Here is a 15,891-nt window from a genome sequence, read left to right on the forward strand (position 1 = left end):
CATTATCATGGTCAAAAAAATTAAATTCATGTATCTCCAACTACAAGTGGAGGCCCATCCATGTATGCCATGATAGAGATTTATGGGAAATATTAACGCACATATTTAAACACAGGGGTTATTATCCATTAATGCAGCAAGCTAGAATACATAAAATGCACTTAAGAATGTTTAGCATTCCTACAAACTCTGGGATGTTCTCATAGTTTAGAAAACTATTTCATTGTCTAGCTTCTTTATTGTTTAGCCAAAATAATTGATCCAAGTACTCATACATAAAAAAGGACCATATACTTCAAAAATATAGAATACACAACATTCAAACTCACATAGAATTTCTTTTAGACTTTCTAATTGCCATTAATGCAAAATTCCCCAAATGCCTTTTCTTCTTAGATCCCAAATCATTATAGGTGTGTTATCCACCATCTTAATTTCACAATTGTCCATCTCATCAATTGGGTTAGTCTCCATTGAGCTAATTTCATATTAACTCACTCCACCTGATCTTAGGCTATTTGGCCCTAGACCAATCAATTGCTTATGCATGCAATGCATTGAAAGCAAAATATTACTTAGTTTAACGAGAACTATATAGACATAGCGTGCTAACTATCCAATTCAATTATGAGGGAAGTGCAAAGGTAACTACTAGCTACAAATATAGTTGCTTATACTAATATTCATACAGGAGTAGAGATAGTTGCTGCTCATTGAGAGCATGACATAGTAATACATATTCATGTGTAATGTGGAATGTTGGTATTCAATCCAATATAATAGATAATAATAAAATGCAAAGCTGCAAGCTTGCATGCAATTAGTGCAATATAGAGAACGGCCGGAAAGGACGTGGCTGGGACTTCAAGTCCTGGTACATGCACTTAAAAATAGATTTAGGAAGGCTATGCCTATTAAATATATATTACCCATATTTTCTTGTGCCTTTACTCAAAATTCCTCCCTCTTTTTATGCCATAATTACTTCAAGTACTAATATGCTACATGCATCATCTATGAATAATCATTTCTAACGTTCCATAGATTCTATTGATACTTCTAGTATTCATTGGTGCTGGCATGAAATTCACATATCCAGTGTATTATTCAGTGTACAACAACATATTCAGGGTAGGACATAAACTTCTAGTTTTTTGGACTAAAGTATTTAATACTTAGTTTTAGGATTATACTATTTCTTGGCTAAATTGATCCTTCTAAGATCAGTTAATATGCCAGTATAATCCCAATGTTCATGTGCTTCTAGAAATTCAGTTTCCCTTCTACCTACATGGTAGTAGTGCACAAAGAACTATAATCTTCATTGTTAATTAAGACTTCTTTGTGGATAAAATTAATACAAAATTTATTTAGATTGGCAATAGGCAATTGTTTATATGTAAAACATAATTCATTCCATGCAAGATTAACATATATTACTGCAAGTAAAAATTGCCACTAAGAATATTAAATGCTTCATATTAGTCTTCGAGCTAATAAAGTAACCATTAACTCTTCTACGAGTTTACATAATCCACTTAATTCAACGAGAATTAAAACTTAAAGCACTACCACCATTATATCAATACTTCAGGATATGAATTTTAAAAAGAAATAAATCTATAAGCACATGATTTAAGTTCTTCTTCAAGTGAAGCTTTAAATGTTCTAATCTCTATCCATTCTTACATGTTTAGCTTCAATGCTCGACATTTAGCAACTTCATGCTTGTTCGATCCTTCTAGGAGTATAATATATGCAAGTCACATATCCTAATTCATAGAGCTATCTAAAAATTCTGACTCAATTTCTACTTGATATTGAGTAATTCTGGATGATATTGGATAATTCTAGTACTTCAATGCTCTTGATCTTCTATTTCAAGAAACATTTCTTCTGGAATTAGACAAAGTTGTCTTTATCATCTCGTCTTCTATGACTTTTAACACAAAGCTTCAAGCTAATTGTATTTTATAGAGTAGCATTTATACCCCATATGGTCAAATAAGCTTGAAAATTCAATTTTTAATATTTCTAACATTATGCAATCATTATATAGGATATCTTCTAGAATTTCTCATTCAATGAGTCCCATAAGACCTTCAAAATTTATTATGGCCACATACTCATTCTTGAGAGTAATACCAGGAATTATAGTGCCCGAGTCTACTCTACTTTAGTGGTAGTAGAATATCCTACTAGGATTTAACAATGACCATGCCATATAATTCTATCTTTCATGGCAAGTCTAGGATATTCATTCTTCATGATTGTATGCATATATATCATTATAACTGGAATCATCATGTGCGTATAAGTTTACTGCGTGTAAACAAGTAGCAAGGTGCAAAAAGATAGTTGATGGTTATTGAAGTGACCGTGACGCCTAAGAGGGGGGGGTGAATTCCGCAACTTTTAAAAAATCTACTTCAAAACAATGGCCTCTTTTTCTAACTCTAGCAAAACATATGCAATAGATGAACTATCTAAATGTGCAACTACGGTTTTGCTAGTGAGTTACTATCTCTACCGCAAAACAAGTAATGTAAACAATGTAAATGCGGAAGCTAAAGAGTAAGGTAGAGATATGCAAACTCCCGTCGACGACTTCGGTATTTTTATCGAGGTATCAAGAAGCGCGCAAGCTTCCCCCTAGTCCTCGTTGGAGCCCCTCGCAAGGAATCCCTCGCAAGGGCCAAGCTCCCGGTCGGGTAACTCCGTGGATAGCCTCGGGCCTTCCCCACGCGCAAGTGGGTCTCCGACGTGCCTTCCGGCAAGCCTCTCCCGGATGCTCCCCGCCGTCTTCACTATCAAGCTTTCAGCCGAAACGCCGCGGGCCTTGTTCCCTCCGATACACGGTGGCGGCCACACCACAAACGTGATTGGTGTGATCTCGCAAGACTTCAAGCCCCTCCGATGTACAACAATGGTGCTCGCAAGCACCAAGTGGTAAGAGGTATGCAAACCTCACTAAACACTAGGCCTAAACCTAGAGCAAGCGCATGAGCGGTGGTCTAATCAACCTAAACACTCCGCAAAGCACCTATGCTAATCACCTAATGAATCACTAAGCTCTATGCAAGTGGAGATCACTAAAATGGTGTATCAACACCCTTGGTATGTTTCCTCAGCTCCACTACTCTCAAATGGCTGGTTGGGGGTTGTATTTATAAGCCCCACTGAGAAAGTAGTCGTTGGGGTCGAACTCCCGCAATTCTGCTACTAACCAGACGCTGAATCGTCCTGACCGGATGCGTCCGGTCGTCCCGACCGTTGAGCCGGCAATATACTGATCGGACGCTGGCCAGCGTCCGGTCGCCTGCCACCGGACACGTCCTGTCGCAGATTTGCCGCTCTGGAACCTTACTGTACTCTATCGGACGCTGTTGTCCTACGTCCGGTCGGTTGCCGCTAGCGTCCGGCCCAGTGTTCGGTCGCCTGTCTGCCGTGTCCTCTGCCCAGCGTCCGGTCACCTCAGTGAGCTTGTTTCTTCACGATCTTGCATACAGCTTGGTTCCAATCTTCGTGCTTGGACTTTGCTTGATATCTTGGGTCTTCTCTTGTGCTTCTAAGGTCTTTCTTAAGGTGTTGATCATCGGATCACCACGTCGCCTTCGTCCAAGTCACGTCTTGCACCCTATTGAACTACAAAATAAACACTTGCAAATTCATTAGTCCAATTTGGTCGTGTTGGCCATCAAACACCAAAATCCAAAGTAAATGGGCCAAGGGTCCATTTTCCTTACAGTTATACAAAATATTCTTAGAACATTCTAGCATTTTTTAGGATTATGATATATGTAATTTTTCAAAATTAATACCAAACATTCGTTCATCCCAAAAATTCATTATGCTAGGAAAAACAAATATGAGCCTCTCAAAGGTGATAAGTCTAAGGTTTGCAAGATTTAGAGAGGCCATATACCTTATACCATGTTTCTAGTGTAGTCATTCAATGTTTTACTCTTGTTATTACATGGTATATTCATAACGTGTGATAAATAAATGAATTCAAGATAGCATAAAAATATCAGCACACATACGTGTTGGTGTATTTTAACGCATACAGATAAATCCGCAAGCGCATGGATACCGCTATAGCTTTCACCCGGAGGTATTCCAAGTATCATATCCACAGGGAAACGTGTGAGGATAACTACGGTCCAACTTAACCCGGAGTAGCAACAAGACTAGAGAAAGTCGGGACTGTAGAGGAGATCGCTAAGGTCTTCTAGTTCTAATCTCGATAAGCTATGTCTTCTATTGTTCAACAAGGGACATTACACTACTATAAAAACGATTTTGCGCAGCGTTCCACTTTTGCACTCCGTGGCGGGCTCCTATTTTTGCCCGCTGCAGTAAATCCCACGATTTACCGCGGCGGGCATTTTTTATTTACCGTGGCGAGCATTTTTGCCCGCCGCGGTAAATCGATTTACCGTGGCGGACGTCCTAAGACGTTCGCCTCGAAAAATACCCTATTTTTCAAGGCGGACGTCGTAGGACGTCCGCCACGGTAAATGGATTTACCGTGGCGGGCGTCCTATGAGACCCGCCTCGGTTAAGGCCGTGGCCCAAAAGGCCCAACGAAGCTCGATTGCCATCTTCACATATAAATACGTAGTCTTTAGGGTTTCACTCCCAGTCTCCCTTTCTGCCTCAGCCACTCCCTCCCACCGAAGACCGAACAAGTCCGTACCTCCTTCCCTCTCCTTCTGTCGCACCCTCTCCGTCGTCCTCGCGCGCACCTCCCTCCCTCTCCTTCCGTCGCACCCCTCCCTCCCCGTCGTTCTTCCTCTCCTTCTGTCGGCAGGGCGCGGTGGCACGCACGGAGGCGCCCACGGCAGTTCGCGGGGCCACGGCGGGTCGCGCGGGGCCACAGCGGGTCGCGCAGGGCCACGACGTCGTGCGGGACGGCGGCGCGGGTCGCGTGGGCGACGGTGGCGCGCGGGGCGGCGGTGCAGGTCGCGTGGAGCCACGGCGGCGAGCGGGCGGAGGCGGCGCTGTGCGCGCAGGCTAGCTGCCTCCTTCCCCTTCTTCTCCGGTGTCGAAGCGGATCCACGGCCCAGATCCGGCGATAGCGGGCCGCCTCCACCTCCGGCGACGGCGGATCTGGCGACGTGGGCAAGATCGAGGTAATGGCACCGCCGTATCCTCTACCTCACTCGCTTTCTCCATCTCTCCTAGCTCCTCTCCCTCACTCCCTCTTTCCTTCCTCTCTCTTTCCATACAGGGAGGTGGATCTGGGAGGTAGAGGCCGGTCTTGCCCATCTCCGGCGGCAGCGGGGCCGTGGCACTCCGATGCGGGGCCGACTGGATCCGGCGTGAAGAGGTGGAGGCAATCGGATCCAGGGACGACGACGGCGACGATGCGAAGATCCCGGCGGCACTAGGGTTGCGGGCTGGGATTGGACTCGCTGGCGGGCTTAGGATATGGGCTCGCCGGTGGGCTTTGGGTTTTTTTTGTTTTTTCCTCAGCTTTACCGTGGCGAACGTTCTAAAGTGCCCGCCGCTGCTAATAGGTTTACTACAGCGGGCACTGGCGCTCGCCGCGGTGGATTCACGATTTACCGTGACCTTCTCACCGCGGCGGACGCGTTTGCCCGCCGTGGGAAACCAAAATTGCCCGCTGCAGTTAAGCATTCTGTAGTAGTGTTACTAGGGAAAGACACCAGCAGATGATGCTTTCCTTCACAACCACGTCCTACATGCACCTACAGATGGGAGGTGGACTACAAAGGATTCAACAAAGCTATAAGAGTCACCCTCACGAGCTACCACCGATCCGGAATGCAGGGTGCATCCATGATTAACCTAAGTCTAAGCACCACGCTTACACTTACAATTAATACTTTACCCTCTCTAGTACAGGAATAAAGCACTCAAAAGAGTCGTGAACCTGAAGAACAATATAAACAAGATGCTTACTTGAATCAGAAGTTGATTACCAGAGAAATCTCAGACGCAACGTTGACTTCCGCCAAGATACAAGCCGTAGAGAGAGCACTGACAGGCCGGCACCTCCTCCAAACTCTTCCCTCACTCTCTATTTCTTAAGACTAGATCCTATGAAGTACTAATCTTCTCTTGATAGCTAGCTCCGATCCTCATGAGGAGAATATGAATTAGGGTTTTAGGATCTAAAGAGAGAGGGGGGTAGGGGCTGCTATATATAGGTCAGAGGTAGAGTAGCGGCTAAGGACTCTAGGAGAAGTAGAGGGCAAGAAATTGCCACGTCATCGATCCACGTCAACTCTCCCGACCACCGTTGGATGACCGACCTAAAACCGCCTTAGAATCAACGGTGTAGTTTGTAAAAAGGAGTACGCGGTGACGGAGGGTGATGGGCCACCCTCATGGGCCGGGCGGCCTCCCTAGTGGGCCGGGCGGCCCACTATGGTGCCAGGTGGGCTTCTCCTTCTGGTGGCGAGGCTTGGGCTCCGTCTTGGGTCGACTTCGTAGGTGTCGCGGGTAGAATCACTTATTGTCGTCGGTTTGCTTGTTTGGAGTGTATTACAGTGGTTCCAGGAGCTATTTTCTGGATAAATCCTCCTGCTGTCATGAAATCACCAAAGCTCGTGGAATTCATTAGTTTAAACCCCTAAACCTTCGTTGGTGATTACATTTATGGCCTTATACATGTTTAATTGACGGTTTATAATGGTTGTTAACTACTGTCAACAATACGCTATACGTAAACAGAAAATAAATATTAAACGTATAGAATTTACTGTCAAGATAGGAACATATTTTTCTTCTAGAAATTCCAAGATCGATGCATCTTTTTAAGATGAGAGGGACTACGTGCCCTAAACCAGAAGGATTTTACTGTAATTGTGCTAATTCAAAATTTTCTGCTAGAAAAACCCATGCTTCCCAAGCTGCGAGCATGATGCATGCATGGTCTATGGTCCTGCGTTAACATCATCTTCGTGAGGAAGTGTGATTAGTCGGTTCGTGACAGTGCGACGCATCCTGGCGTAAGCACATTGCGATGGCTCATGGCTACAAACATGTTTGTGGATTGATTCGGAATCCAATCGGTCCAAAAACAGATACTGTCCGCCAGCAGTTCTGCCACGGACCGACGCTTCAGCATAGACCGTGCATATATGGAGCTGATGCGGCAGCTCGGATTCAAAGCCGTGTGTGACTTGGACAAGATCCGGTCTTGAGGAGAAATTAAAAGACAACAAGTGTTGTCCATGGTTCGGGCAATCCACAAGGCAGGCCTGTTACGTTCGTGCAACAAGATTACACATGCTAACTGGAGCTCGCTTCGAACGAGCATATATAACAGAGACTTGCTTCTTGGCCGTGCAAGTACTGGGAACATGCATTGCTAATCCAGGCGTGACCAATAGAATGAACCAAGCTCGCTGTAACTTCATGTTACACCTATGTCTGATGATATGGCTATTTCCTACGGGGAGTTAACTTCATGTCAACGATCGACGACATTCATAGATTGCCGTGTGGAAGCCATGTGTGCATGTCTGTATGATGCATATACATACAGTTCTTTGGACGTGTGCATTATGTACTACTGGTACGTTTTTCTACTACACGTAGAATTAATCAGATCAAAACATTAGCCGGCTCAATGGCTAGATCAGCGCTCGCACACTCATACTGGAGTGCGGTAAGAAAAAAAAACTGGCGTGCAAGATAGGAACATATGGTGAAGCCTTCTGATCATACATGTACTGCAAGTACAAACTTCTATGTAGCTAGTACGTGCACAAAATACTAGCCCGATCGACTCGATGGTCAGGACAAACGTGCAATCTACACGATGTGATTCTTTAATACCTCCTATACGATGCCAATTTGATCTACCTCACATGTCGCATAGGGCAGTGGTTAGTAGATACATACCGCGTAGGGCGTTTGACATTGTCATAGAACTATCTGCTTGATGACGACGGTGCATGTCGATGCAGTGTAGATTAGTTGTAGGTAGAGGTAGCAGATTCGTTCCGCTAACAACGTCGGGTTCGATGTCGTTGAAGTAGCCGCGACCAGATGTCGACGGTACAAGCGTCGGCGTCGAAGATCGGCGACGACTTCAACGGCGATGTCAACGAAGAGCTCGTTGTGCTGATAACGTGTTATAAAACATATTGCTAGCGGTTAGGACCTTTCCCTCTCCGATCCGTCTCTCGTGATCAACATAGTAGATGAAAATAGATATATATATATATATATATATATATATATATATATATATATATATATATCCTTGTCAAAGCCTAAGAGTTTTGATAAAAACACACATACAAACAGACTAATCATGGTTCTTTCGTCTCCTCTGCTTGGATCCGTATGTTTTACAACAGGGACATACGGTGCGGCGGTGGTTTTACTCGATCGATTTTGATTTCTGATTGTGGCGTGGCTGAGCCAGTGTGGGCTGTGCAAGCCACTTTGAGCCTCTACGAGACCATTATTACTCCTCTATATAACAAACAAGTGTAAAGCGATCCGGAATATATGTGTAACAAAGCGTCGATAAGAGCCTGTTCGCTTTCTCATATACGATCATGGATTATAATCTAAAACAGTATTTTTCTCTCACGCCAAACCAGCCAGCAGTAAATAATCCACGATTTTTTACGACGAAATGAACAGGCTAGGTTGCAAACGACAAAATATTGGGAGCATTATGATGCAAATGTTTCTGAGTACACACTGCACACAGAACAAAAGATATTTATTCGCCCAAATCAAGCACTGTTCTCTCTTCTCTGCAAGTAACCGAGGGGTTCATCAATGAACAAACCTTCCCTCAACAAGGTAGTCCCAAGCCACCCGGACTACAAGTAACAAAGGCACAAAGCTGTAGTTAAGTTACAGGTTATAAACTACAAAATTGACTGTTGTAAGAATCCGTGTTCCCCATGATGACTGCCTCTTCAGTGTGGTTTCGGTACATAGCCATCTACTGCGAAGTTTCTTGTGGCTACAGGTAATGCCAGCCGCATACCATCAAGTTCAGGCTTCGCAATCACTTGGCAGCCAAGGCGTGATCTGAATACAGTTCCAACAAGCCAGATTAGAGTGATGAAACTATGGCAACCCACCTCTAATAATACTTTGGGTGGGGTCACTGGTCAGCATGAATTTCTTAATGGTTGTGATTCATCTAATGCATTATTTCGTTGCATATATGAATTTAAAAATCATTCTGAACCATCTGTACACACCGACCAAATAAGTTATTTCTTATAAAACTAGTTGGAGTTGTCATAGTTTCTATTGTTCATGAACATACTTATTATGCCTATTGCCTAGGTGCCACTATAACAGCAATTAGTTCATGCAGACTACAAACTGGTTTTGGAAACTTTCAAAACTAGTATTAAAAAAATTGGATCTTGTCCAAGGCCCACCATTTCTGTTAGCTCAACAGTCAACACCCATAGTCATCAAATTTAGAACAGATTCTGACAATTACTCCCAGAAACTCAAATATTGAAATGTTTGTCTCCGTTATACAGAGATAAAATTCAGGAGACAAAATAATAAGAGAAGTTACTCTGTTAGAAGGATCTTGACTTACGTTTCTGTGAGCCCAAATGCAAGGTCAAGCATATCATTTTCTTCATCTGCTGGATCTTCTAACTTGTTATAATAGTTTACATCCTGGATGAGATAAAGAATTGTAGTTAGCAGTGAAACTAGAATATCGATGGCAACAACAATAATAAAACCACAAGAAAATTAGGGCAGGTTAGACTGCTAGAGATGAAACCCAACATGAGCCACCAGCTCAAGGAAAAAAAAACATTGTATAAAATAAAAATGCATTGTTATTAATAGTATATATTAATACAAATTTGAAAAAGTATTATTGCAATCATACCATTACTATTACATGACAAGTAGAACACGCAAGTGAGCCCTCACATGCTCCTGCAGTAGCCACAATAGCAGGGAAGGTTATCATGAACTACAGCTGAAAATCAGTTGATAGAACATAAAAACGAATGATTACGATACCTAATGTATTGATGAAAAATGGTAAAACCATGGAACCAGGTGATTGAATATGACTAGTTTGTTTTTATATAAAAAAGATCAATATATTCTTATCACCAAGCATGAACTGACTACAGAACCATAAACGCAATAACCAAACTGGAAGGGAAGTGCACATTTCCTTAATATTTGTACCTTCAAGCTCTATGTCGTTTTCATGAGCAGCTTCTAACATGGACATTCCAACTGGAACACTTATCGTCTTTTCTGAGCCATCCTTGTTGACAAATGTTACCGAGATTCTGTGCACAGTATGAAGAAAAATAACCTCATCAATCATCAGAGGACTGCCTCTACCCTAAATAATTCTTGAAAGCTCAACACCAACAATTCAGTAAAACTGATCAAGCTATTGTTTAGTGGCATATTCCTCTAGATGTGGAAGGAGCAGCTCCTTAAAACGGTGAGACAACAATAACAAAAGAATCCCATGTTAGAAGGATCTGGGCTAAGCTGTTACCTGGTTTCAAGATACAAACCAACCAGGGAGTTCAAATTTTGTGATATATAAGAGGATGAAACAAGAGACAAGTGCACTTACTTATCCTTTGCCTGACTGCTTTCATCCTGATCACCACTTGTTGCAGTTGACAAAAGGACATTCCGCTAAAAAAATATAAAGAAAAATTAATACAAATAAACTTGAGAGATAAATCATCACTCCTGCAGTATAAAGGCTTTGCTTACAGTTCTCCAAAATTTCAAAAGCTAACTTGTTGAGGTAAAAGAATGGGGAATGTATAGATAGATATATCAAATAGAAACCATATCATGAAAATAATAGATATAGTCCAAATCAATGTCGAGTGATTAAGAGAATCAATAACTAGTAATATATTTACTATTAGCAGGAAAGAAGGGTAATTGGGAACATGTTCCTCTAAATAAATTCTTCACTACCAATCTTTAATTCTTACCAACGATAATACAGTAGGAGTCACCACTGGGGTCGAATGCCGGTTAACATGACCTTGATACAAAATGCCTCCACTGTTTAGCAAGTTTCCTGCCAGACAAAAGTTCAAACAATCAACAATAGATAAGGAGACACCAAGCCTGCAGCTTTACAACATTAGCAATACATAAACTCAGGAGAATCCGAAAGCCGAATCCGAAAGCCAAAATGCAAGAAACATAACATTCCGCAGAATCATAGGGCTGGTCGAAGTTACCCAAATTTCACCACAATTGATGAGCATAAGCCAATAACGAGTATGCCACCAATAATAGAGAGAAATGAGCTAAGAGGAAAGAAAAGATACCAACCAGCTCTCGTCTCGGCTCTCGACTCGCGCAGGAGCCGCGCCCCGAGCCGGGAGATCCTGGGGAACATCGCGGCAGCTGATCCTGCTCCCTCCGAACCCTAGAAAAGCTCAGAAGACAACGAATCAGCGCAACAACCACAGCGCGCTGGGCGTGCAATCAGCAGGGCCAGGGCTCAGCTAGCCGGCGTCACAAAACTAGGTGAACTCACGGTGAAGCTGGGAGACCGAACCGTCCGGAAGCGGCGGGAACCAGCCGCGTGACCTCCTCTCCACGACGGCGGGAAGGACGGGGAAGGCGACGAGTAGGGTGAGGCCGTGAGACGAAGTCTGGAGACACAAGCCGCCGCCGCCGCCGCAAGAAGTGGGCCGAATGGCCCATTGTGGGAAATATGTATATAGGCCGAACAAAGCCCAGCCCACCAACGCTCAGGCTATAAGACTCTCGGAGAAACCCGCCCTAACCCTCCCTTCTCCCCGTCCGCCGCCAGAGGGGGACGCCTGCGCCGCCTCCACCATCACTTGCCGGAGGGGACGCGACCTCTCTTGGCGGCAAGTCTGTCCTCTTCCTCCGGGCTCCTCACAAGGTGAGCAGCGCCCCGTGCCCGTATACCTTATCCTTTCTCTTTGCGCGTGTGCTTCTCTATGGTTTTATCGATCGGAGCTGTTCATAATTTTGCTGAGGGATCTGGTGTACTGTTTCCTGTAATCCGTAGCGATCAGTTGGATATGGTTTTCATTGTTTCGTGCGAGAGTTAGAGTTGTTTGATCGATTGGTACGTTAGCGATCAATTAGCTGCTGCTTAGACGTGACATGGGAGAATTAATGTTCAGGATGGGTGTATACGAATACTATGGTTGTTCGAGCATGACCACTGCAACCTTCAATTAGTTTTGTGCTGTTTTTTTCTTTGTGGATTTTGTGCAGCCAATCAAGATTGTTTTGTTCTTAGCCATGCAAAGGATGCATGCAGTCTCTTATTGGCATCTTGCCTTTCCTATCTTAACTTTAAGTGGAAAATCATTTTTGCAATATGATTTGTGCCCGCCTTAGATTTTGCTGATGCCATATACATTTGCTTTTCTGATAGTATCATTGCTGTGCGTCATAGCAAGGTGCTGTGTAATTTAAATTGGTTCCTCTTTTCTGATAGTATCATTACTGTGCGTCATAGCAAGGTGCTGTGTGATTTAAATTGGTTCCTTGCCATGGAGTATTCTAAAGAAATAGTTTCTCAGTGTGCCAATAGCATGCTTCACTTAATATATGGAAATTTGGTTGCCTTTATGTTTGGTCTGATTTGGTGTTTTCAACTTAATCCGCACCTTCTTGTGGAGATGCATATTGACGCCTTTTTATAATCATTTCAAAACGAATGCTTGCAAACATTGTTTGTTGGTTATGTCATCTTACAATTTCTTATTCATTATTATTATGCTGTGCAGTGTTCTCATTGTTCTTGTTTTACAGGAATCGGTATTCAAGTTTTGTATCACCAAGATGGTGCAGTACAATTTCAAGAAGATCACTGTTGTCCCTCCTGGGAAGGACTTCATTGACATAATCTTGTCCCGCACCCAAAGGCAGACGCCGACTGTTGTTCACAAGGGATATGCTATCTCCCGCATTCGTCAGTTTTATATGCGCAAGGTTAGGTATTCCCAGCAGAACTTCTATGAAAAGCTCTCCACCATCATCGATGAGTTTCCTCGACTGGATGACATCCACCCTTTCTATGGTGATCTCCTCCACGTGCTCTACAACAAGGATCACTACAAGCTTGCCCTGGGTCAGATCAACACAGCTAGGAACATCATTGCAAAGATATCCAAGGACTACTTGAGGCTGCTCAAGTATGGAGACTCCCTGTACCGGTGCAAGTGTCTGAAGGTGGCTGCACTAGGTCGCATGTGCACTGTCGTGAAGAGGATCAGTCCTAGTTTGGCTTACTTAGAGCAGATCAGGCAGCACATGGCCAGGCTTCCGTCCATAGATCCGAACACCCGTACTGTTCTGATTTGTGGATATCCAAATGTGGGGAAGAGTTCTTTCATGAACAAGGTTACAAGGGCAGATGTGGATGTCCAGCCGTATGCCTTTACAACAAAATCCCTGTTTGTTGGTCATACAGATTACAAGTACCTGCGCTACCAAGTGATTGACACACCCGGTATACTTGATCGGCCTTTTGAAGATAGGAACATCATAGAAATGTGCAGCATCACTGCTCTGGCACACTTGAGGGCTGCGGTGTTGTTCTTTCTGGACATCTCTGGATCTTGTGGATACAGTATTTCTCAGCAAGCTGCACTCTTCCACAGTATAAAGTCTCTGTTCATGAATAAGCCTTTGGTCATTGTGTGCAACAAGACTGACTTGCAACCACTTGAAGGGCTTTCTGAGGATGACATGAAGCTAGTCATGGAGATGAAGGCAGAGGCTATGAAGACTATCACCCAAGCTGGTGGTCCTAATGAAGAGGGTGTTTTGTTGACTATGAGCACTTTAACTGATGATGGTGTAATGGCTGTCAAAAATGCTGCATGCGAGAGGCTGCTTGAACAGAGGGTGGATGTGAAGATGAAGTCAAAGAAGATGATGGATTGTTTGAATAGGTTTCATGTTGCTGTTCCAAAGCCTCGTGACAACAAGGAGAGGCCTGTTTGCATCCCTCAGGCTGTTCTGGAAGCTAGGGCGAATGCTGCTGCAAAGGAAAAGAAGAAGCTTGAGAAGGACATTGAGAATGAGAATGGAGGTGCTGGGGTCTATTCTGCGAGTCTCAAGAAACATTATATATTGGCCAATGATGAATGGAAGGAGGATATTCTTCCAGAGATACTGGATGGTCACAACGTTGCCGATTTTCTGGATCCAGATATCCTAGTAAGGTGTGAAGAGTTGGAAAGAGAAGAAGGGCTTCGTCTGGAAGAACAAGCTGCAGAAGATGCTTTCCAGATTGATGGTCATGAACTAACTCAGGAACAGAAGGAGATTTTGGCTCAGATTAGGAAGAAGAAGGCATTACTCATCCAAGAACATAGAATGAAGAAGAGAACTGCAGAAAGCCGTCCTATTGTCCCTAGAAAGTTTGACAAAGATAGGAAATTCACAACTGATAGGATGGGACGTCAGCTTTCCTCCATGGGTGTGGATCCTAGTGCTGCCATGAATAGAGCTCGCAGCCAGTCTAGGGGTCGCAAGCGTGAGAGGTCAGTGAGCAGAGCTGCAGCTGATGGTGACGGTATGGAGATAGATGGCCAGCAATCCAACAAGAAACTGCGTCTGACATCAAGGTCTAGGTCGAGGTCACGGGCTCCTGAGGAGGTCATTCCTGGAGAAGGATTCAAGGACTCTGAGCAGAAGAAGAAGGCTATCAAGAAAGCGAAGGCCGCTACTAGGAACAGGAACAAGGATGCTCGCCGTGGAGAGGCTGACCGCGTTATTCCCACTTTGAAACCAAAGCATCTGTTCTCTGGGAAACGCACTCTTGGAAAGACAAGCAGGCGATAAGCTCAGCACCTCACTTTATCTGGTTGGTCATTTTTGCAATCAAACTTCTGTGTTGGCCTTCTTTGCTCTACTATTCTGTCCTGATATTGAGTTTTCCCTGTCTTGCTTTCTTTGTTCTACTATTGTGTCCTGATATTGAGTTTTCTCTGTCTTGCTTTCTTTGTTCTACTATTGTGTCCTGATATTGAGTTTTCCCTGTCTTTCTTTCTTTGTTTTATTATTGAGTCCTGATATTGAGTTTTCCTGTTTTTACTATTGCAGGTAGTAAAGGACTGGTGCAATTTTGGTGTGGGCAATGTGATGATACTGAAGCTTTTGTGTTCAGCCAGTACTTATTTATGCTACTATTTATGAAATATGTCTTGCTGTATCGTGGTCCTCTTGAGACATAGTTTTGCTAGTTTATACATGTATTGCTCTGAATTGGTTTGGCTACTATATATTAGCTTTCTGGTGTTAATTTCTCTTGAATGGTACGAAAGTTTTGCTAGTTTATACATGTATTGCTCTGAATTGGTTTGGCTACTATATATTAGCTTTCTGGTGTTAATTTCTCTTGAATGGTACGAAGTTATTCATATGAAAAGTCTGTATTGTGTCCGTGAGATCTCACCATCGATTCTTCTCTGTGCTGCTGTGTGGCAGGAATTCTCTTAATTATGCTTTTGATTTTGGGAAAATGGTGTTCTTACCTCTGTCCAGTAAGCTAATTGTGATTTTACCTTTCCTTTTTCAACTTTGTGTTTTTACCCCTGTTATTTTGAACTGAATAGTCCGTTTGCCCCTGCTTCTGACGTCCGTCAGATGGACATGGATTAAATGAATTAAAAAAAATTTAAATCTGAAAAACAAAGGCCAAATGACCATAGTGCCCCTTATCCTTATCTCCTCATCCCAAACAAAGGCCACGACTCCAGGTTCGGGCATAGGGAGCGGCTGCTTTTAGGGCACGGGGCTGCCTCCCGGTCGCAGCTCCAAGGTGCGGGCGCGGCCTTCCTCTAGGCGCTGGGAGGCCGCGGCGCTCGCCCGCGGGTCGGCGTGCGCGCGTTGAGCGGCGGCGGTGGCGCCCTGCCGCGA

The 15,891-nt window shown here is 43.7% G+C and overlaps 2 protein-coding genes across 2 annotated transcripts; one reads left to right on the plus strand and one right to left on the minus strand.

The window, feature by feature from the left end:
• Nucleotides 1-8,649: 8,649 nt before the first annotated feature.
• On the minus strand, nt 8,650-11,647 carry LOC136521896 (uncharacterized). Its single transcript, XM_066515665.1, has 8 exons — nt 11,516-11,647; nt 11,308-11,404; nt 10,959-11,047; nt 10,583-10,647; nt 10,177-10,283; nt 9,866-9,915; nt 9,563-9,645; nt 8,650-9,030 (listed from the first exon to the last, which is right to left on the minus strand). The coding sequence occupies exons 2-8, from the start codon at nt 11,372-11,374 to the stop codon at nt 8,916-8,918; spliced, it is 576 nt and encodes a 191-aa protein (XP_066371762.1). The 5' UTR covers nt 11,375-11,404; nt 11,516-11,647; the 3' UTR covers nt 8,650-8,915.
• Nucleotides 11,648-11,751: 104 nt separating this feature from the next.
• Nucleotides 11,752-15,364, plus strand: LOC136519955 (nucleolar GTP-binding protein 1-like). The gene is made up of 3 exons (XM_066513355.1): nt 11,752-11,890; nt 12,775-14,836; nt 15,076-15,364. The coding sequence occupies exon 2, from the start codon at nt 12,805-12,807 to the stop codon at nt 14,812-14,814; it is 2,010 nt and encodes a 669-aa protein (XP_066369452.1). The 5' UTR covers nt 11,752-11,890; nt 12,775-12,804; the 3' UTR covers nt 14,815-14,836; nt 15,076-15,364.
• Nucleotides 15,365-15,891: the final 527 nt, after the last annotated feature.

The sequence above is a fragment of the Miscanthus floridulus genome, chromosome 18, assembly GCF_019320115.1.
Source record: "Miscanthus floridulus cultivar M001 chromosome 18, ASM1932011v1, whole genome shotgun sequence".
Lineage (NCBI taxonomy): Eukaryota > Viridiplantae > Streptophyta > Magnoliopsida > Poales > Poaceae > Miscanthus > Miscanthus floridulus.